Genomic DNA, 21,521 nt, shown 5'->3' with positions numbered 1-21,521 from the left:
GCTCCCTATTTCTTTTATCTTACACCTAGCCAAGTGTCTGGCACAGCAAACCTTAACACTCAATATTTTTCAGTGATCAGATAAATAAGTAAATATTTGTAATTTTGACTTAAATGGACAGCTAAGAGGCAACAATGGGATTCCAAAGGACTTTGTAATTTTGTGTGAAGCCACTCTTCCACCCTTCTCCCTACTGCAATTTGCTACCCATTTAAATCCTGACTAGTCATTGTGGAATTCTCACAGCAGCAAGAATCATTATTCCTTTAGCTAACTCATTAGGATTCCATCAGGATTCCATCTGCTACAACATTTTTAGCTGCCAGTCATCTTTCTTACGGCAGTCTTAGATGTCCCTTCCAGGGTACCTGAGTGTTTTTTAAAATTGCAGACCATCATGTTCAACAGAATTGCCCTCATGATGATGTTTTCAATATTTTGAAATAGTAGGAGTCCACTATCATCATCTAAAAACGTGCAAAAATGATGACTTCATCATTGCACATGTATAATATCACTACCTGTGCCATGTCATCTTTAGGCACGTCCTGCCTCGCAGTGTTACCAACTGAGTTTCTCTTCTTGGCCATAGTAGATTTTAAATGAAAAATATATGAAAGGTTCTGGGTTAGGAAAGGCAAAAGAAAAGGAGAAACACATTTATTGAGCACATCTGTGCCAGATAGTATACAAATACATACTCAATACATATCAGTCCTCAGAACAACCTTGTGAGACAGGTATTATCCACATTTACACATAAAGGGTCCCTTTTCTGACATTGTACGTTATCTCTTGAATTTTTCTATTGACATTAACTTTCATTTATTTACATTTATCCTCCCTTTATTTTTAGCAGTTATAAACCAGAAAAACATATTTCCATTTAATAAATATTAATTTAATAAAATAAGTTTCACAGTATATCAATGGATGATTGAAAATTAGAAGCTGCTAGCCTTCCATATCAGATTACATTCTTTTCTAGCCCTTGTTAAAGACTGGGCTACAGAGCCTTCTTGCTTAGTTTCTACATTTCCTATTTATTGTGCACACACTCACATACACACACACAGCATTCTTATCACTGTTCTAACATTGACTCTCTAGGCTTAGTCTCCTTAGTCTAATTGGAACTAGGAACCTAGCTTAATGAACAATACACGTTGAATGTTCATAATCATGAAATGACTCCTCCATCTTCTAATTAAACGTAGTAACAGAGTTTACCTGTTTCAGAATCAGATAAAAGGGGACCATCTTTCTTTTATCTACACCTAAGGTGAAACTCAGAGGTTTTTCCATTATAGTTCTCTTCCAACCCTACAGGTAGGGCTCAGGACTGAAGAAATTTGTGTCCTACCACCTTTTCTTGAAGGAGGTGTTGGTCCACATCTGTAATCCTGAGCAAGAAGAGCCTTAAATTTTCTTTCCCTTCAACTCTTTTATTGGATTTCTACTCCTTTATTTCATTCCAAATTTTCTGGACCTGGTAATCATCTAGAGAAAAATGTGGTTCCAGAGGAAACTAGCCTAGGATGGGAGGGATGAGCTTATTTGTGTCATGCCCCAACAAATACTGCAGAGTTCTAAAACTTCCTTTGCACATGTCTACCACTTCTACCCAGGATTTCTAGGACTGGAACAGCAGAAGTGCGACTGACAGTATGTCTTAGCTCAGGGTGTGCAGAGTCTCATCCGGCATCATTTAGATTTCCCGAGAAATGTGCCAAGGAAGATCAAGAATCCATGTCCCATTTCTTCCTTTGTGTCCCCTGGAAAGACCATTCTCTGTTCTTACAGGAATTGATTACAAGAACGTATAATCATGCATGAATGTGCGTTGCCCGGGACTCTTCAAAGCATGCTATAGTTGTAGAAGAGGCTCTCCACTCTGATGCCGGCCACAGCTGCATACAGTTCAGGTACCACCAACTCTGGTACTTGTAACACAGCCTTGTCATCTGCAGTTTTAATGGCAACTTCTAGGCGCAAGCGCAGCTCTCTAGGTGAGGGGCGGCCAGCCTCATGCCAGCGCCAGCAGGACTTCATAATACCGTACCTGAGAGGGAAACAAGAGAAGCTGACTTCCTTGACAAGGCAAATGTATGGGGAGTGTGTCTCCTCTCCTCACAAACCTTAACAAACAACTCTACAGTTCTTTAATTGTCTTCTGTTTGCCCTGCTACTCATATTCTTCCCAGAGAGTGATATTCCGGCCGGGCGCGGTGGCTCAAGCCTGTAATCCCAGCACTTTGGGAGGCTGAGACGGGCGGATCACGAGGTCAGAAGATCGAGACCATCCTGGCTAACACTGTGAAACCCCGTCTCTACTAAAAATACAAAAAAAACTAGCCTGGCGAGGTGGCAGGCGCCTGTAGTCCCAGCTCCTCCGGAGGCTGAGGCAGGAGAATGGCGTGAACCCGAGAGGCGGAGCTTGCAGTGAGCCGAGATCCGGCCACTGCACTCCAGCCCCGGCGACAGAGTGAGACTCCGTCTCAAAAAAAAAAAAAAAAAAAAGAGAGTGATATTCCTTCTCAACCTTTTTATATCAAGTCTTAATAGCACTTTCTCAACACGTGCTCTTTTATGATAGGAATGACTTAATATTTTCCAAACTAGGGTATGACAGGACAGTTTTATCACTAGACATTGTTTGCTGTACATTGTGAGCAACGTGCAGTAAAGTAACAGGGCTGGGTAGAACTGAACACATATCATTTTTACTCTGATATGAGACAGAGTTTTTAATCATTATATACTGCTGCACATTTTAGGTTGATTTTCATGTTTCATATATCTCCTCATCAAAATGTTACATTCTTTAATGCTTGTGCCTCGAAGCTGCTGCTAGAACTGCAGATGACAAGGCTGTGCTACAAGTACCAGAGGTTGTGGTACCAGGTCAGGTATTTTGTCAGTTAGGCGTCTCTCCCAGTATCAAGACCAGCCTTTTACACATAGAAATGTTTGTCATCAATTTCTTTCTATTGTACCTAGCTCCATCACTATACTGTGTGCCTGTGTGTGTGTGTGTATACTCATATATAGTTAAGATATTTAAATTTAGTCTGCTTGATGCAGTAATTGTTTGTCATAATGAAAACCAAGTGCTGTAGATTTACCCATTCAATGATGAAAACCTTATAAAATAGCAACAATTCTAATAAAATCATTAATATATTCTCTGCTTCCTTCTTATACACAATTTAACCTTCTCTTACATTCTATAGCAGTTCCTTTTTGAACTTCATTGGTAATAACAGTCTGTGTAATTTTATATTTTTCCATTTCCTGACTCTAGGTTGGTTCACTAACTGTCCCTATCTGCTGATAACACCAGATCCTCCTTCTGCCTTTGTAATTTCTGCTTATCTCCCCTTCCTCTGGTTGGCTTCTGCCACACTGAGAGCTGGAAAAACAGGGAGACAGTCATTTAAAAGTTAAATACTAAATAAGAACTGGTATACTCTGAATGGGTAACTCTAGTGCAATGGGTTTTATGACAGCTGTCTGAACTGTGGCTGGCAGAAGACTGACATGTAGACTAAACACAACTGTACTTGCATTGGGTTTAGTTTACTTGCCACCTATGTTAGAAGCTTCCCGTGGAACTAAACTAGAATAAAATTAGATTCCTAGTGTAGTTCTCAGTGTGTGGTGGGGGTATGTGTGTGTATGTGTGTGAGTATGCATGAGTGTGGATGTATATGTATATATAACATATATGCATATATAATATATGAGACAGGTGTATTTCACTTCATGGGTTTGGTTAAAAGCTGTACATTGGTACATACAGACAGGCGAGGATCATCTGAGCACTTTGAAAAGGGCATGATTGATAGAGAGCAAAACAACATTTGGCATGACAGAAGAGCAGATCTTTAAAACTCACTTACATGGTACGTGTGCAGCTACTGGGTCTCTTCATGATTTTCCTTTTTTGGAGATGCTGTAGGATGCTGGCAGGAGGGACTTCAGGATACGGTGGTGCCCCTGTCATTATGAAAATAATGAGCACTTTAGGGTCCTCTAAAATACAAACTGTAACTAACACTATTCTTCATCCACTTGGATTGGTTGCTTGCAAAAGATATAGCCGTAGGAAAAATACTACATACAATTCAGTTGCTCCCTGGTGATCAAATATGGATATAACGTAGTGAACTGGGGGGAAAGGTGTTTTGGAGAAAAAAACCTGATAAGTTAGGAGAAACCTGAATCTCTAAGAAAGTAATCAAATAAGACAAAGTAAGACATAAGACCTGTCCTCCACTCTCTGCACATGGGAAGGTGTGCAGTTTCTCAATCAAATGAATTAATAAGTCTGAAGTAAACATTTTTATGTTTATCCAAGACCACTCTGGGAATTATCCTTGGGATTTGAAAACATCCTGTGGATTTGGTAATATTTTGGGGAAAATAAAGATGAAGAGAGCAAAAGAAAGGTAAAAAAGGACAGGGAAGAAGGGAGTGGGGCAAGGAGAAAATAATCAGTTTATATGACCATCACGGGAATCAGGCTTAGATAACATGTCGTCCATTTCAAGCTTCAGCACTGTACTGAAACCCTTTCCGAAAGCATACATCATCCACCCCTTAAATAAACATGCTTGCATATTTGCATACAGGTACACACTATTTTGGGGTTCATCCTTACCTAGAGTCACCATCTCATAGAGCAGGATCCCAAAAGACCAGCTGTAAAAGAAACAAAGCCATCTACTTAATTGCTATTTCTGTTTTTCTAAAGAGAGCTCATTTAAGTGTCAGAGGCCTTTAGTAAGAGCCCCATAAAAAAGGCGGATGAAGGAGAATCAAGGATGAGTGTCTGAAAAGCAAAATAACTGCGATTAGAAAGCATTTCTGCTCAATTTCCGTAGATTTGAATCTCTTTTAGGATTGAAGCTATATCTCTATTTACTCTCCTGTATTTTAAATTAATAGATGTTTATTATTTGCAAATGTGTGTGCATATAATCACACAAACACATTTACCTCAATCACAAAAGCACATTTACCTAAAAATATTCCCTCTGTGTCTCTTTCTTCCTTTCCATCCCTCTCTGCTGAAATTCTAGCCTTTATTCTTAGCACAAATCCAACCAAGTTTTATCATTTAGTCACTATTTTCTCAGTAGATTTAATTCCCCAAACCTAGGAAAAATATTAACAGAGCAAGCTTTATATATAGTTGAAATTGGTATTTGCCTAAGCAATATGACTTGAGAGGTGTATAATTCACTATTCTATAATATCATTATTAAATGATTAATATTTTACAGTTAAGTTTATTACCCCCAGATGTCTACTGAAAAGCAGATGTCAGTGAAGCAGCAATGGAAATCTCATAACTGACTCATCCTATTAACTGATATTCTAAATTTCCTCTGCTGCTCATGGCATTCATGACTAGCAGGATGTTCTACATTATATCTATTCACTTCTCCAAGCAATTGAGCTATATGGCTACCAAAAGTCAATTGTGATTCTTCATGATACTGTTAATGTCAATTTTACATGTAATTGCAATTATATGTAGTTATATAATCAATTAGATATTTTATACACTGATTACATGAAAAAAAGTGTTATCTTCCTTCAAACTAAGTTGAATGTTTTAAAAATTATTTATACAAATAAACTGCTGAAAAAGAAAGTGTTGTCAAATTGTGTGAGGGAGACAACTGTAGAAAACTGGGAAAAGTAACATCAAAAGTCTGCAAACAATTTCATAATTATTTTCAGGTTTCTCATGCTACCTAAAATCATTCTGAACTGGAACTCAAAAATAAATCATTCTTATTTACACTAAAAGATACTATTTACACTAAAAGAACAACATACAACTTCATTTGGGAGACTCATCCTCATAAAAAGAAGCCTCACCCCCTCCTTGAAAAAAACAGATAATCTACATTTATAAGTTTTATGTTAAAATAAGTTATTGAAGGTATGTATGTTTCTTTTTATTTTAACAATGTATGTTAACTGGCATTTTGGTTATGTGGACCTACCTCCTTCAGATAAAAGAGACTTTACTAGATTAAGTCCTCGGATATTGATGTGGATAATCTTTTCACTTTTTTTTTTCTAATTAAGGCTGCTAATCCAATACAGAAGAAGTACTTGAGGCTGGGCGTGGTTGCTCATGCCTATAACCCCAGCACTTTGGGAGGCTGAGGTGAGAGGATCACTTCAGCCCGGAAGTTTTAGGCCAGCCTGGGCAACATGGTGAACTTTGTCAAAAAAAAAAAAGAAAGAAAGAAAGAAAGAAAGAAAGAAAGAAAGAAAGAGAGAGAGAGAGAGAGAGAGAGAGAGAAAGAAAGAAAGAAAGAAAGAAAGAAAGAAAGAAAGAAAGAAAGAAAGAAAGAAAGAAAGAAAGAAAGAAAGAAAGAAAAAAAGCCAAGTGGGGTGGTACATGCCTACAGTCCTAGCTTCTAGGGAGGCTGAGGTGGGAGGATCGCTTGAGCCTGGGAGGTGGAGGCTGCAGTGAGCTGTGATCATGCCACTGCACTTCAGCCTGGGCAACACAGTGAGATCCTGACTTAGAAAAGAAAGAAAAGAAAATAAAGGAAAAGAAAAGGTTGAAAAACTACCAAAAAGGACTGCAGACAGATGACAAACATGAACTCTGTCACATAACATTTCTGCTTGAGAGTATGCCTGATTTCTAAGTAGAGATTATATTTGTAGAAATAATTGGCAACAGATCAAATCATATTCAGGGAGAACACCCAAGTCATGAAGAAAGTAAACTCAGAGTCCAGGAATAAACCGTACACATCTGCTCTGATGCCAGCAGGTCTTAGGAGAAGCCGTTCTGGGGCAAGCCACTTGAGAGGTATGGTTTGAGTAGAGGAGATGGCCCCTCGGGTGTAAACTTCATAAGCCAGGCCCAATCCACAGAGCTTAGCAGTGAGATCACTTTGGATCAGGATATTCCTGGCTGCCACATCCCCATGGAACAGATGCTTATCCTGCAGGAATTCCTGTCAAGATAAAATCAAATATGATCAGCTGTCTGAGATCACAGCTTGGGTCACAGACAAGGAGAGACAGTCCTAGGAATCTTCAAAAACAGAAGGACATTTTCTATTCTGAACAAGTCTCACTAATAATGATACGTCACTTCCAAAGCATGCTAATGAATCGCACGTTTCTGTATTGTGTTTAGGAATACCAAATTGAGCAAATAATTCAAATGACATTAATACTGGATTTTGAAAATATAATCACCTCTGTGTTAAACACTGACCCCTGCTTGATTTTCCTTTCCCGTGAGAAAGGACCCAGCTAGACACCGGAGAAGGGAGTAGATTCCAAGTTTCTTCCTTTTTTCTTTTTTTTTTTTTTTGAGACAGAGTCTCATTCTGTCGCCCAGGCTGGAGCGCAGTGGCGGGATCTCAGCTCACTGCAAGCTCCGCCTCCTGGGTTCATGCCATTCTCCTGCCTCAGCCTCCTGAGTAGCTGGGATTTCAGGCGCCTGCTACAAGCCCAGCTATTGTTTTGCATTTTTAGTAGAGACAGGGTTTCACCGTGTTAGCCAGGATGGTCTCAATCTCTTGACCTCGTGATCCGCCCACCTTGGCCTCCCAAAGTGCTGAGATTACGGGTGTGAGCCACCGCACCCGGCCTGATTCCAAGTTTCTAGCAGTAGTCCCCAAAACAATGTAATACATACCAAAATTGAGTATCATAATGAAAAATTTACATACATATCTCACTTTTTCCCCTAAAATAACTGCATGAGTTGAATTCAGAAATTCTCTTTTAGATAAATTGAAATGATTACAAATGGCCACAGAGTTATTAAGTGGTACTGACCAGAACCAGGTATTATAATTCATAGGATATACTATATAAAGTCTACTAAAAATTCTCAAGTCAGTCTGCATATTGGAATTGCCTGAGAGCTTTTTAAACATAAGATTTTCACCCCAGATTTACTAAACCAAAATGTAAGAAGAAAGACCTGGTAACCTACATTTTTGAGAAGTATCAAATTCTAGTACAGCCAACAGAGCATCAGAGAGCTATGGCACCCTATGGTAATTGATTTTTGGAGTTATTTCCGATGGCATCAAACTATTCAAGACATAAGGAGAAGCTGCAAAACTATATATGACTGAAGACCTGGAGATTGAGGGCTGTAATTACTAAACAAGGATGGTATAGAAAATTAAAACGTAAAGGTGATAATTTCCAATCACTGATGATAAAGAAAACTAGCAGTTTTCTGTGTCTGGTGAAGCTTTAAAATAAGAAATTATACTGCCATGATAAGAATTAAAGAATGTAACTGGCCGGACGCGGTGGCTCAAGCCTGTAATCCCCAGCACTTTGGGAGGCCGAGACAGGCGGATCACGAGGTCAGGAGATCGAGACCATCCTGGCTAACACGGTGAAACCTCGTCTCTACTAAAAATACAAAAACTAGCCGGGCGAGGTGGCGGGCGCCTGTAGTCCCAGCTACTCGGGGGACTGAGGCAGGAGAATGGCGTAAATCCGGGAGGCGGAGCTTGCAGTGAGCTGAGATCCGGCCACTGCACTCCAGCCCGGGAGACAGAGCGAGACTCCGCCTCAAAAAAAAAAAAAAAAAAAAAAAAAGGTAAGAAAAAAATAGTATGATATTGCCTTGTAACAGGTAGCACAGGGTCTTGATGAATGCACCAGTTTGACCAATTCATCCCTGTACGGCACCTCTGCAATTGTGGCTCTGAATACAGGGTAGGTTGTATCCTGACACTCTTTATCAAGGGAACATACCAACGAGGCCATCCAAGCACCATAGACAATATTCACGTATATGATGTGTACTCTCCCTTGACCCATAGGAGCTTCAGCCATAACTATTACTCCTTACCCACCTTAATCCTTTTTTTCTAACCTTTTCCTGATTCCACTTAGATCCCTATATTCCACACCTCAAGGTGGTAAGATAAATCAAATATTTAAAACAGCAGCTTCACAGAGCCCTGATTTTCCATAGCAAATGTTAATTTTAAACACAACTATTGAAATAATTTCATAGAAATGGACATAGAAAGTTCCTGGGTAATTCTGGTAAAGGTAAATTTTTTATCTTAAACCCTGAGTTCTTTGTCTTATCTCTTTAAGTTGTTTTAAAATAAAGGAATTATCCAACTGTTGCTCTTCTCATTCATCCTTTTCCACTTGTTCCTTAATCATTTTATAATTATATGTACTCCCTGTCACATTCAGTATCAAAGCAAGTCTCTAACCAAACATGTTCTGAACTAGTTTTTCTTGTTTTTCAGTTACAAAATTGCATACTTCCTTCTGGTTCTGTCGCCTTTCACCCATTCAGTTTCTCTTTCTGTATCTTTTCCCTACTTGCTTCCCTATCCATCTCTTTTAATTCTATTATTAGTACATATGGGGATGTAAAAGTATCAGGTAAATGGGCGTATACCTCTTGGCCCTGGCTGTTGAATTTTAGGACTGAAAAATCTTTAAAATCCTTCCTGTTCCTTGTATAAACCCTAAGTTGACTACTTTCTTCCTGAAATTACCAATAACGTAGTAAATTATCTAGATAAATCCCTAAAGAAGGGACTAAAAACAATTTATCCATGCTTGAGTTTCTGCTCCCTAACTTCTAATTTTCTTTAGAACATATACACCACTTGAGAATATTAATATGAGAAATATGGCATAAAAAACAAGGCTAACAAGAAAATGTCACACCATCAGTTGTCATTTTGCGTCGTCTTACCAGTGCCAAAAGGACCTGCTTTCCAATGTGATATACTTGTTTTTCTGTGAGATCATAGAGAAGACCATCCATGGTCATCACATCCTAAAGAGACAGGGGGGAAAAAAGCCATTATATCAAAATGGCACTAACAGATTTGGAAAAGAAATAAAGTTGGGCAGAGATACTCTGAAATGCAGTTACCAAAGCAAAGAAAAATATAAGGGCTAATGTTCAAAGTGAGGCTGATGTGGGAGATTTTCAGATAGGCAGAGAAATAAAACAATCAACTGGACTGGAAAAACAATGACAGACATAGATGAATAGCAGGTAAGTAAGGCAAGTATAAATAAGACTATTCACTGAATAAAACAGCAGTTTTTCTGGGGCTCTGTGTGAGTGTGTGTGTGTATGCACATGTGAGCACACATGTGTTCATGATTAATTTAGCACATTAACTGAATGCATCTTTATTGAATGCCTGAAATGTCCCTTATTCCATGTTGGGAACTGGGAATACAAGCATGAGTAAAATAGCATGGCTGCTGCCTTCTGGAGCTTGTTGTGTGACAGGCACATGTGAATCGGAATCAAATAATCACACACAAATAAATCGTTACATATCTGTAAGTGCCATAAAGGAAATGTACAAAGTGCTAAGAGAGCATATGATCGCGGGCAGAAGAGAGTTGATTGAGTTGGAGGGACAGGGAAATTGTTTGATGAGATCTGAAGGATGAGTGGAAATTAACTATGAAAAGAAGAGAAGAGAGAAGTTTGGTGGAACAAGAAAAACATATAAAGATAATCTGAAATAGAGCTGCGTGGTATTTTTGAAAAATGGAAAGAAGCTAGTGCAGTTAGAGGACAAAACAAGTTTTAGATGAGTGACCTCTGTAAAAAGTTTAAAATGCCTAAATACTTGCAATTGTCCTACTGACAACACTGGATGGAAGACAATAACAGGGTCCTTTTCTCATACACATTCAGTTGTACAATAATCAGCGTATGAAGGACGTTCAAAGAATATTGAACTTGCTCATTAGCAAGTGAGAAACTAGGGAAACAGGTAACACTTATCAAAGAGGAATGTAGAACATGAGAAATTGTAAGGAAAAGGACATCCATTTGAGGCTAAAAATGTCTGAACATTTTAATTTTAAAAAACATGAGTTTGAGCTACAAAAGTTTTACAAGCTAAATTTCTCCCTGAGTTTGCCCCACCATACTATGGTGATGTTACAGAATGGAAAACACACTTAATAACCATGACAAAATTACAATCATTACCAAAAATACTCATGTCATTATATAATTATCTTTAAAACAGCTACCATTTTGAGTGCTTACTCTGTATGAACCACCATTTTCACATATATAATTTCTTGTATTTTTTATAATAATTATTACTCCCATTTTACAGATTCAGAAAGCTCAGTAACAGAAAGGTGACTTGTTCAGTCACATAACTAGTAGGAGGTGAAGCCTAAAGTCCATGCTCTAAACTTGTACTGTCCACTCTGTGCTCATTAGCCACATGTGGCTATTTAAACTTCTATTACTTAAAGTTAAATAAAATTTAAAATTTAATTTCTCCATCATATCAGCCACATTTCAAGTGTCTAGAAGCTATCTGTGATTAGTGGCTTATCATATTGGATGGAGGAGTTATAGAACATTTCTATAATTACAAAAAGTTCTCTTATTCTGTCATGCTATTATAATGTCTCTGCATTTTGTCATTTGTCACACTAATTGACATGTGAAAAGCTAATCAACAAGGTCAAGCCTTAACCTCCTAATACCTCTGCCCTACTGCTCACCCGCCGACAGGTCCAGAGAAAGTTGAGCAGGTCCCCATGGACCACATCCTCCAACACCATATAGAGTGGCAGCTTTTCAGTGCAGCAGCCTTCCAGCTGCACTAGGTTCTTGTGTTTCCCCAGGTATTGATGGAATTGGATTCGCCCTAAGAAATCTTGTACCTCATGGAGCCCAGCTGGTTCTGTAGAGGATGAAAGAGCCAGGAAGTGAGCAGTCAGCACATCCTCGATGAGTGGGAGGCAGGGAGCGGGAGGCAACTTAAGACGGTAATTCTTAAGGCCCCACATGGGAGTGAATGTAGGCAAAAATAAATACAAAGGGGACCAATTAGAAGAAGATGATGCTTAATATCACTGATCTTTTATCAAAGGTAACACAGAATCATAATTATTAGAACTGGATAGGCTTTCATCTGCCTAGAGAGATAGTCTGTTTGCATTAAAAAGTTATCACTGTCTAGTCCTTTGGATTAATACCCTTGCTTGTCTTATCTTTGTTCTATGTATCCACCATTACTGGCCCATATCATGAAGAAGAGAGAGAGAGAAAGAAATATAATATAAGCTGGGTTCAATGGCTCACGCCTGTAATCCCAGCACTTTGGGAGGCCGAGGCTGGTGGCTAAGGTCAGGAGTTCGAGACTGGCCTGGCCAATATGGTGAAACCCCATTTCTACTAATAATACAAAAATTAGCTGGCCATGGTGGCACATGCCTGTAAGCCCAGCTACTCGGGAGGCTGAGACAGGAGAATCACTTAAACCTGGGAGGCGGAGGTTGCAGTGAGCCCAGATAGCACCACTGCACTCCAGCCTGGGTGACAAGAGCAAAACTCCATCTCAAAAAAAAGAAATATAATATCAGGAAAGGGTATCAAAGAATAAAGTAAAATGAGGAAACAACCTCAGAATCCTAGTCCAAGTAACATCCATTGTGAAAAAAAATCAGTTTTAACAGCCTCCATAGCAAAGAAGAGCTAGGGAACCTAGGATGCAAGGATGTTTTAACGTATGCAAATCAATTCTGTGACATACCGCATTAACAGAATAAAGTATAAACATCATATGATCATTTCAATCAATGCAGAAAAGGCATTTGATAAAATGCAATATCCTTTCATGATAAAAACACTACACAAACTAAATACAGAAGGAATGTACCTCAACACAATAAAGACTGTGTAAAAACCCACAGCTAACATCTTACTCATCATAACATTGTACTTATTCGTGGTAGTCATTTTAGTTATTATTTGGAGATTGGGTGAGGATTCACAAATAAACAATTTGTGTAATTAAAAAAGGGCTGGGCGCGGTGGCTGAAGCCTGTAATCCCAGCACTTTGCGAGGCCGAGGCGGGCGGATCATGAGGTCAGGAGATCAAGACGATCCTGGCTAACACGGTGAAACCCTGTCTCTACTAAAAGATACAAAAAACTAGCCAGGCGAGATGGCGGGCGCCTGTAGTCCCAGCTACTCGGGAGGCTGAGGCAGGAGAATGGCGTAAACCCGGGAGGCGGAGCTTGCAGTGAGCTGAGATCTGGACACTGCACTCCAGCTTGGGCGACAGAGCAAGACTCTGCCTCAATAAAACAAAAAAAAAAAAAAAAAAGAGGACACCAAGAAAAACATTTCTGTCTCAAGTTTCCACTCTATTTCCTTTTTCTGTACACAGTTGTGATCACAACGGTTAGTTAACATCTCAATGTTCACAAAGCCTGTTAATATTTACTGTTAGGGGAAGGGGAGTCAAACACTTCTTGTTTTACCTTTTAAAGCCTTGAGAATAACACTCTTGGACTTAGAAGCGTCCCCAGTGTTCATATTGGCTCTCAAGATAGGCCCATAGCTACCGTTGCAAATCTGCTCCACAACTTCAGAGAGTTGCTCCCGCGGCACCTGCAGCTTAGCCAGGGCAGGTGTAGCTCCCAGAAAGTTTTCCACTGATGTCTCCTTAAGTGGCAAAGCCACATTTCCTCCATGTCCAGCTGCTTCCCAGCTTAGGTCCCTAGACGGAGGGACAGGGGCAGTGTCTAGAACAGAGAGATGATGTCAACCAGTTTTTCCCTGCCCTGGGGATTCCAGAAAGCAGACACTGAAACAAACTGGCAAGCAAGTTCCTTCAGCAGTTTTCTCTCTGGCCAATGTGGAGTTGTCTTCTGATGCTTCTCTATAAACCAGCATCAATGCCAAGTTTGTAGAACCTTTACGATAATCCCCATTACTTCTTAAGACAACTCAAGAAGGACCGTAGGAAAGTGGTCATGACACTTCCTTTCTGCCTTCCTTCCTCTGGGTTACAATTGAGTACTCCCCATGAGTGTGGTATGGAGACAATTAGGGAAGTTCCTGAATGGGAATCCAAACCACAGAGGCCTAAAGGTGGAGGTAACTGCCAGTGAGAACTGTCATTTAAGTCAGACAAATGGCTTTCAAAGTTGGAGGAAAGGTATGGATAATTAATCAAATTTAAGCTATGGCTATTCTTCCTCCCTCAAGTTACCCCAAAAGTCAAGTTATTTCATATATCCTTGAGTCTCGGTTAAAAAAGTCTTTGGGTACTTTCTCCCTCCCTTGGCCAGCAAAAAAGAGAGGTTCATCCTTCCTATTAAATCTACATTTATTCATTTATTCAACAAATACCACTTATTACATGCCAGGTACTGTTCTAAGTGTTGGGAACAGGCAAAGTCCAGATTCACCTGAAGATTACTTTCTAGTGAGAGGGGAGAGGAAGCAGGTAATAATATATCAAGCAATTAATGTTGTGGAGGAAAATAAAAGATGGAGAAAAAGCTGAGTGTGGTGCCATGAGCCTGTAATCCCAGCTACTGGGGAGGCCAAGGCAAGAGGATCTCCTGAGCCCAGGAATTAGCATTCAGCCTGAGCAACATAGCGAGACTCCATCTCTTAAAAAAAAAAAAAAAAAAAAAGGCAGTGGGGAGAAGCAACACCAGTGAATCAGTCACCTATGTTATAAATGAAGGTCAAGAAAGGCCTTTATGATGAGATAACATTTGAGAAAGGCCTGGAAGCAACTAGGGAGCAAACCATGCTGGTGTCAGGGAGAGTACTGTAGGCAAAGGGAGCAAAAATTGCAAAAAGCATTAAGCAGGGAGCATACCTATAATAGCTGAGAAACAGCAAGGAAGCCACTGTAGCTGGAGCCAAGTGGGATCATTGGAGAGTAATAGGAGATAAGGCCAGGGAGGCCCAGATCATGTAAGGCCATGGAAAGTATTTTGTCATTTTTCATTCTGAGCAAGATGGGAGGTTACTGCATGTGTGTGTGTGGCAGAGAGATTTCAATCTGACAACTAACAGGACTGACTATTAAAAGACTCATTCTGGCCTTTCTATAAAGGAGTAGGGGCAGAAGCAGGGAACGTTAAGAGTGTGTTGCAGTGATCTGTGAGATGTGAGAGTAACTTGGGGTTATTTTGAAAACAGGGTAACAGTGTTTGCTTACGGATTAGATATGGACTATGAGAGAAAGAAGGGAGTTAAGGATATAGTCAAGGTTTGAGACTGAAAACACAGAAGACAGGACTTGCCCTTTACTAAGACAGGCAAGACTATTTGGGGAGGACATTTGTGAGAGAATTTCAGGACCTTTGTTTTGGTCATATTACATATGAGATGTGTATTCTATTGAAACTGTGCAGTAGGTGGGTTAATATGAGAATCGAGTTCAAGGGATTATCATTGGAATAGAAAACATATTTGAATACATAAGACTAAAAATTATAACATTTAGGAAGTGGCTTTAGTTTTTTTAAGTATTTCAAGAAAAAAAGTTCAAAACTGTTTCAAATGCTTTCGACAGATCAGGTAAGATGAAGACTAAGAATTGATCATTGGACTTGTCAACAGAGCTGTCACTGATGACCTTGGAAAGACTTGTTTTGGCAAAGTGGTAGAGATAAAAACCTTATTTTAGTGGGTTCAGAAGAGAATGTGATGAGTAGAAGTACTAGAAGTGAGTTTAGACAACTTGTTTGAGAAGTTTTCTATAAAAGTGAAGTATAAGAGAAGTGGGATAAAATTTAAAGAAAAACTAAGGATTAGCCACTATAGAGTTTCATATTATTATGAGAGTTTTCTTTTTCCTTCTTTTTACCCTGAGTTTCATGTATGAGCTGATTCCCTTTTATTATATGCTCAGTGGAACTCTGGAACAGATTGTTATCATCTACTTAGCACTTCAAAGACTATTAAAATATGAAGGCCCCTCCTTTCCATCATATATCCTGGAGGCAAAGATTAGGAATGGAATGTATCATAGGGTGATATGTCATCCTCCTAGGATGTTAATAAAGCCCTGGACTTTACCCCCTTAGGTCTTTCTCCTAGGTCCTTAGGCACTCATATAGTCCAACAGGAATATAAACAGTTTTGATAGTCCAATAGGAATAGAAACAGGTTATATGAGGTTTTTTCTTGCACACTCTTTTTTCAGTCAGTAAGCACATGTTGAATTCCAACTCAGGACTTCCTAGAAAAGAGATCACCCCCCTCTCAACTCCATGGGAGGGAACCCATGCCTCTCTCATTGCAGGTACCTAGACTTCTAGACATGGGCTCATTGAAACTTAGACCATACTTTTTCCTAATCTCCATCTTCTTTAAGCCCCTGCCCAGCCCCAAAGTTTGAGCTTTACCTCGAGGTCCAGGACGGTGCTGTTGAGTTCTTTGTTCTCTGATAAAAAGCCACAGGATGACCCCAAGAAGGATGAGGAAGATAGTAACCAAGAAAGTTGGGACGATAATCACTTCATACTGCTTCTCCTGGATGACTGGGTAGGCAATCACATAGGAAGAGAAGAGAATGAAGAAGAAGCCTAACCTGGCGTTCATGCAATTTCCCCTATGCACCAGCAATCAGCTCATCATACATGAAAAGGTCATCTCTTCTACCTTCCCCTCTACTTCCATTCAACAGAAACACTGCTGGGAGTAACTCTCTAATCCGAAACCCCAGTGGCCCTGTTTCTTAGCCCATCAAATGTATATGACGTTGCTTCTGGCAGTTTTCTTACCAAGATTGAAGATGCAGCATCTGGATCGCTGATTAGCACTTACCCTCTCCCCAAAAAGACAATGGCTTCTAGTCCCCATCCTTTTATCACCACTGTCTTCATTTCTACTGGAAATCAAATCATCCTCCTTCTAGAATCTATCCAGACCTTAGCCTTCATAATTCTACAATCAGAGGATAGACATCTGTGGAATCTGTACTTACCACACAATTTGTCACTGAGACTGCATTCCAGGAGCATCCGTGTCATGCCCATTGCCACAGGGCTGTCCTCTTCCCTGCTAGGCCCACAGAGAATGTACAGAGCACAGCTGTGAGTAATTCCTAAGGACTGAGTGGTTTTTGAAAAAAATAAATAAAATGAATGAAAAAAAATACATGAAACACAGACAGAATTTTAAACTGCCTCTACAGATTGCTAGTTAGGTAATTGGCTACCTCTCTGAGTCGTCCGTTTATCTCTATCTACCTAGCTGACATTCAGGTTGGAAGAACCCTCCCAACCTTCTTCTTTCAACATTTCTCTTTTCTCTATTATACAGCAAAGACAGCTCTGATCTGCTCTTCTCCTTTCATTCAATTGTTACTGAAATTATTTTAAAGTCTCCCCTCCCACCTGAGACTTCTGCTCCCATGATCAAGTACAGATTTGCAACATGCATCTGAACTGTGATCCATGGGTTATGTAGGCATGATCTACCTCCCCTACAGTATTAAGCATGTCTAATATATTTTTTTAGCTGTGCATCACATTTTTTAAGCAAAATATTTATTTGAAGTTGGGATCTTGCTCTGTAGTCCAGGCTTGAGTGCAGTGGTGTGATCACGGCTCAGTGAATTCTCAAATTCTTGGGTTCACGTAATCCTTCTGCCTCAGCCCCCCGAGTCTCTGGAATTACAGGCACGAGCTACCATGTCTAGCTCTAAAGAAAACATTTAATTTCATTTTTACACACAGTTAATTCAGATAATGAATAAAAAATTGACAGATGTCAAAGGATATGAATTACACATTTGCTTTATTTCTCTGAAATATCCGCACCCTCACAAGCAATGAACAGACAGCATTTATCAATGAAAACTATTTAATTCCTCATCCCTCAGAGCTTCAAGGTGCTTCCTCTGCTCATATCAGATATAGACATGGACACTGATTGCTACCAGGATATAAAGGAAGTATCAGTACCAAGCCACCTTCTCTTTCTCTCTTAAATAAAAAGAAAATACATTCATATGATTCAAAAAATAAAAACGTAAAATAGGATAGCATAAAAACCTTTTTCCCACCCCATTCTTTTCCATTTATCCAGTTCTTAACTCTCCTCCAAGTAGACTCTAGTTATTAGTTTCTTGTTTGTCTGGCAATGGATTCTTTAAGTGTATCACTGTTAAGTCTATATAATATAATCAGTACATATTTCAAATAACACCCCCAAAAACCTGGTTCTTTCTTTCAGAAGAGAACTCATGTTTACCACTCTCCCATCCCTCTCCTAAATTTATATTTTGCCTTTGCTTGACAAGACACGCCCATGGTTCTATAGTCAGCAAAGCCTACTTCTTTAATTCTGATTAACTTGAAAGAAAATACAGTGATTTTTCTCCTAAATAAGTCTAAATATGCCATCCAGTTTTGGAGTGACTTGATAAAAACATAAAACAAAAATCAGAAGCATAGCTTATATAATATGCCACTATATTGTACAGGTGTTACATTGGCCATATTGTGCTGTCCTCTACTATTACATTACGCGTTGTTTTTATTATTGATACTAACAACCACAGTGTTATTTACTGAGGTAGAATCTCTCAGTGCCTGAAAGACCTATGTAAAGAAGCCTCCCAGATTCTGCCTTACCTGTTTTCGACTCTTCCTGGAGCACCATGAACTTGTATGTGTGTTCAATAGTTAAGCAATTCCCTTATAACTCAAGAGAGACAAAACTGTGTAGTTGGTTGACAAAAGCCCAGGTAGACAGCAAAGTAGCCAGCGGGTGGAAAATTTGCACAGAAGAGGGAAATTCTTATCCTTATCCTTATTCTTAGAACGGGATCTAAGAAGTCGATGAATAGTTAGATAGCAAAGTCCACCGTATCTAGTGTGTAAACCAAAAAGGCAAGGAGAAATGTGGCTGAGAAGGTTTTCACAATTCACGAGGCCACATGGAAGGACTGGCACTCATGATGAAACTTTCAAGAAACAGACTCTTAAGAGAGTGGCACAAAGGAGAAGGTCTGAAAAATAAAACACTGGATCAGTAGGGTGAATTCAGGAAGGCTATTAGAAAATTCATCACTGCTGTTTTCATTCTTATTTTCCTTTCCTTTGCTTCCTTTTTAGTGGATTATCAGAAGTAATTATTTTCATTCACGGAGCAGCCAGTTTAACCAGTTTGGCTTTCTGAGGAGGAGGTTCTCAGCATACTCCCTCTTACCGCAGCACAAGTGGAAAAAAAGGGTCAGTCAGCAGCTAGCTCAGACTCGTGAGCTCTGCCCAGAAAACAAACTACACACCCACTGATACATACTGAAGGGAGTCGTTTAAAGCCATGTGTGTACATGTACCCCAACATGGGTACAGTGAACTGCTCATGGAAGGTATCCATACTCAACCATATGCACCTGGCCAAACACACCTATCCCTGATAACTCAAACTCATGCTTACACCCTTACACTGACTATCACACCTATCACAGAGCAGTCACCTTTGGAGGCACTATGGCCTGCTACTGCATTTCCTGAACCAGGTTCTCACCATCACGTTTACTTGTACATAAGTCGTTTAAAGAGGCAAGGCTTATGGATATCTCGCAGCCCAGTGAAATTGGATGCTAGCGCAAGCAGATCAATGTATAGAATGATGAGGCCCACTCAATGAAATTGCTTTCCATATGTGTATACAGTAAGCCTTTTCTGATGGTTACAGTTTAGGTAGAGGCATATGCAGTGTACCAGATGAGTCTAGGATTTTTAGGGCACACACACCGGGCACACCCACATATCCATGAACGCTACTGTGGGAAACCTCACCACAAAGAGGCCACCAAAGCTCATACATCAGAGAATGCTTGTATTTACTTGTAACAGCAATATTCCTCTCTACATCACTTTTTTCCTTGAAATTCACACACAGAAACCACATGGCTTTGCCTGCCCACTCTGACAAGCTGAGAAAAGGCATGCCTTGATGCCAAAACCCTCGAGGATGACTTTTCCCATGGGTTCAATTCTGGCCCACCTGACCACTAGAAGGATACTTCTGACCAAGGTTCCTGTTCAGTCTGACCGATACTCCACTCCCTTTCATTGTATCTAAATACTTTTCCCAATATGTCAGAGTAAATATGTAGGCTATTGCTTCTTCTCTTAGCTGAACTGTAAAGTTCTTAACACTATAAAGCATTATCCACAGTTCTCTATTGAATGTTATGAATAATGAAATCCATGGCTTTGGAACCAAGGGTCTAGTGGAATTGTAATATATTTTATTCTGACAACTATGTTTGATAGTTGTAAAATATGTTTGTACATACTTTGCCTCTAGTTTACATAATCCTATATTTACAGAGCCAAACCTCTTCAGGCAGGGTTCGAATTAGAACAATAATATCATCTCACTGGTAGTTATCATTCCTAAATTTTCTCTCATCAGTTGCTTCAGACTTTCTCTTAGCATATTAAAGTTTTAACTCCCCTCTTTAATTGGGAATCCTGAGGAGAAACAGTGCAATGAAGGAGACACAAAGGGGAGGAGAATGAAAGTAAAATGAGGAGTAAAGTCCACGCTAAATCTTTACAGGACTATAGTCTGAAGACCATAAAAGCTCATGAATATAACTATAACGAAATTGAACTAAATAGTAATATTAATTCTCTAAACTTTTACACATACAATACAAGCATAATGTCACACTGCATTTAAGCATCTATTTTAATTCACACTATAATCTATTTGCAACCATAACACAACTCTTATTAAGTGGCATTTCTTTTCAGTTAGCACAATACAGTCTCCCAGACACAATCTGCAATTTACTCATGACTTTCCAGAGTAAACTCTTTTTACCAAAATATACCTAGGCATAAGACTTCTAAAATCAGATTTGCTGTACTCTGCCTGCTTACGTGTGGTGAAAAATTCCATGATTGAACTCACTAGAACATCTGGCTCTGTTCCAGTAGGGTACAATTAAATCCGTTGTGCCAGCCTCACCTTCAAGCTTACTGCTTGCTTATCAACACATGCGGATCTTCTAGCCATGTTCTTTTTAGATAGACAAGTGATCCACCCTCCCAAGTGGATGCCATATGGGTCAAGGAAGTTATTAACGGCTTTGGGCTATGGGGCAGACGACTCAAAGACTAAAAGTGAGGAGGGTAAAATATATGGAGGTAGCAGCCCCTAGCCTGAAACAGTCTGCCTTCCTGTACAGTCAGTCTTTCATCCTTACCCTTGAGCTATCTGGAAAGAAAAACAAAACAAAAACAAAAAACCAAACCAAACCAAAACCAAAACAAACAAACAAAAAACATGTTTAATGGGCTGAACATATTAATTTGGAAGTGAGACAGAGAACAATGCTCAGATCTAAAGGATTTGAGAATTACTTGTTACCAGCATCCTATAAAACAAGCTTCCTGTTTGCAGATCTAATAAACCTGTGTTTAGTGACTACGGTGTGCCAGGTATTGTGCTAGGCACTTTCATACAAAGAAGGCAAGGCAGAAACTGAAGGGTTAAGTTATGAATTAGTGATTAAGTTATAAATTGGCCACTTTTTTTTTTTTTTTTTTTTTTTTGAGGTGGAGTCTCGCTGTTGTCGGCCCATGCTGGAGTGCAATGGCATGATCTCAGCTCACTGCAACCTCTGCCTCCCAGGTTCCAGCAATGCTCGTGCCTCAGCCTCCCAAATAGCTGGGATTACACATGCGTGCCACC

At 39.6% G+C, this 21,521-nt stretch overlaps 1 protein-coding gene across 2 annotated transcripts in view; it reads right to left on the bottom strand.

Annotated features, from left to right (window-relative positions):
- Positions 1 to 628: 628 nt before the first annotated feature.
- Positions 629 to 21,521, bottom strand: part of STYK1 (serine/threonine/tyrosine kinase 1) — a 55,832-nt gene continuing 34,939 nt past the window's right edge. The window contains exons 2-10 of one of the 2 annotated variants that reach the window (XM_030939969.1): positions 16,786 to 16,905; positions 16,205 to 16,339; positions 13,313 to 13,576; positions 11,545 to 11,726; positions 9,743 to 9,826; positions 6,787 to 6,995; positions 4,664 to 4,704; positions 3,903 to 3,999; positions 629 to 2,062 (exon numbers count right to left, since the gene is read on the bottom strand). In XM_030939969.1, coding sequence (XP_030795829.1) covers positions 1,858 to 2,062; positions 3,903 to 3,999; positions 4,664 to 4,704; positions 6,787 to 6,995; positions 9,743 to 9,826; positions 11,545 to 11,726; positions 13,313 to 13,576; positions 16,205 to 16,339; positions 16,786 to 16,837 — 1,269 coding nt within the window. In that variant the 5' untranslated portion in view covers positions 16,838 to 16,905 and the 3' untranslated portion in view covers positions 629 to 1,857. Of the gene's footprint in view, positions 2,063 to 3,902; positions 4,000 to 4,663; positions 4,705 to 6,786; positions 6,996 to 9,742; positions 9,827 to 11,544; positions 11,727 to 13,312; positions 13,577 to 16,204; positions 16,340 to 16,785; positions 16,913 to 21,521 lie in introns of both variants that reach the window. The other variant, XM_030939970.1, reaches the window with a different exon arrangement.

Source organism: Rhinopithecus roxellana, chromosome 10, assembly GCF_007565055.1.
Source record: "Rhinopithecus roxellana isolate Shanxi Qingling chromosome 10, ASM756505v1, whole genome shotgun sequence".
Taxonomy (NCBI): Eukaryota; Metazoa; Chordata; class Mammalia; order Primates; family Cercopithecidae; genus Rhinopithecus; species Rhinopithecus roxellana.
Note: the sequence above shows the minus strand (reverse complement) of the source record. Positions and strands in the feature narration are given on the sequence as shown.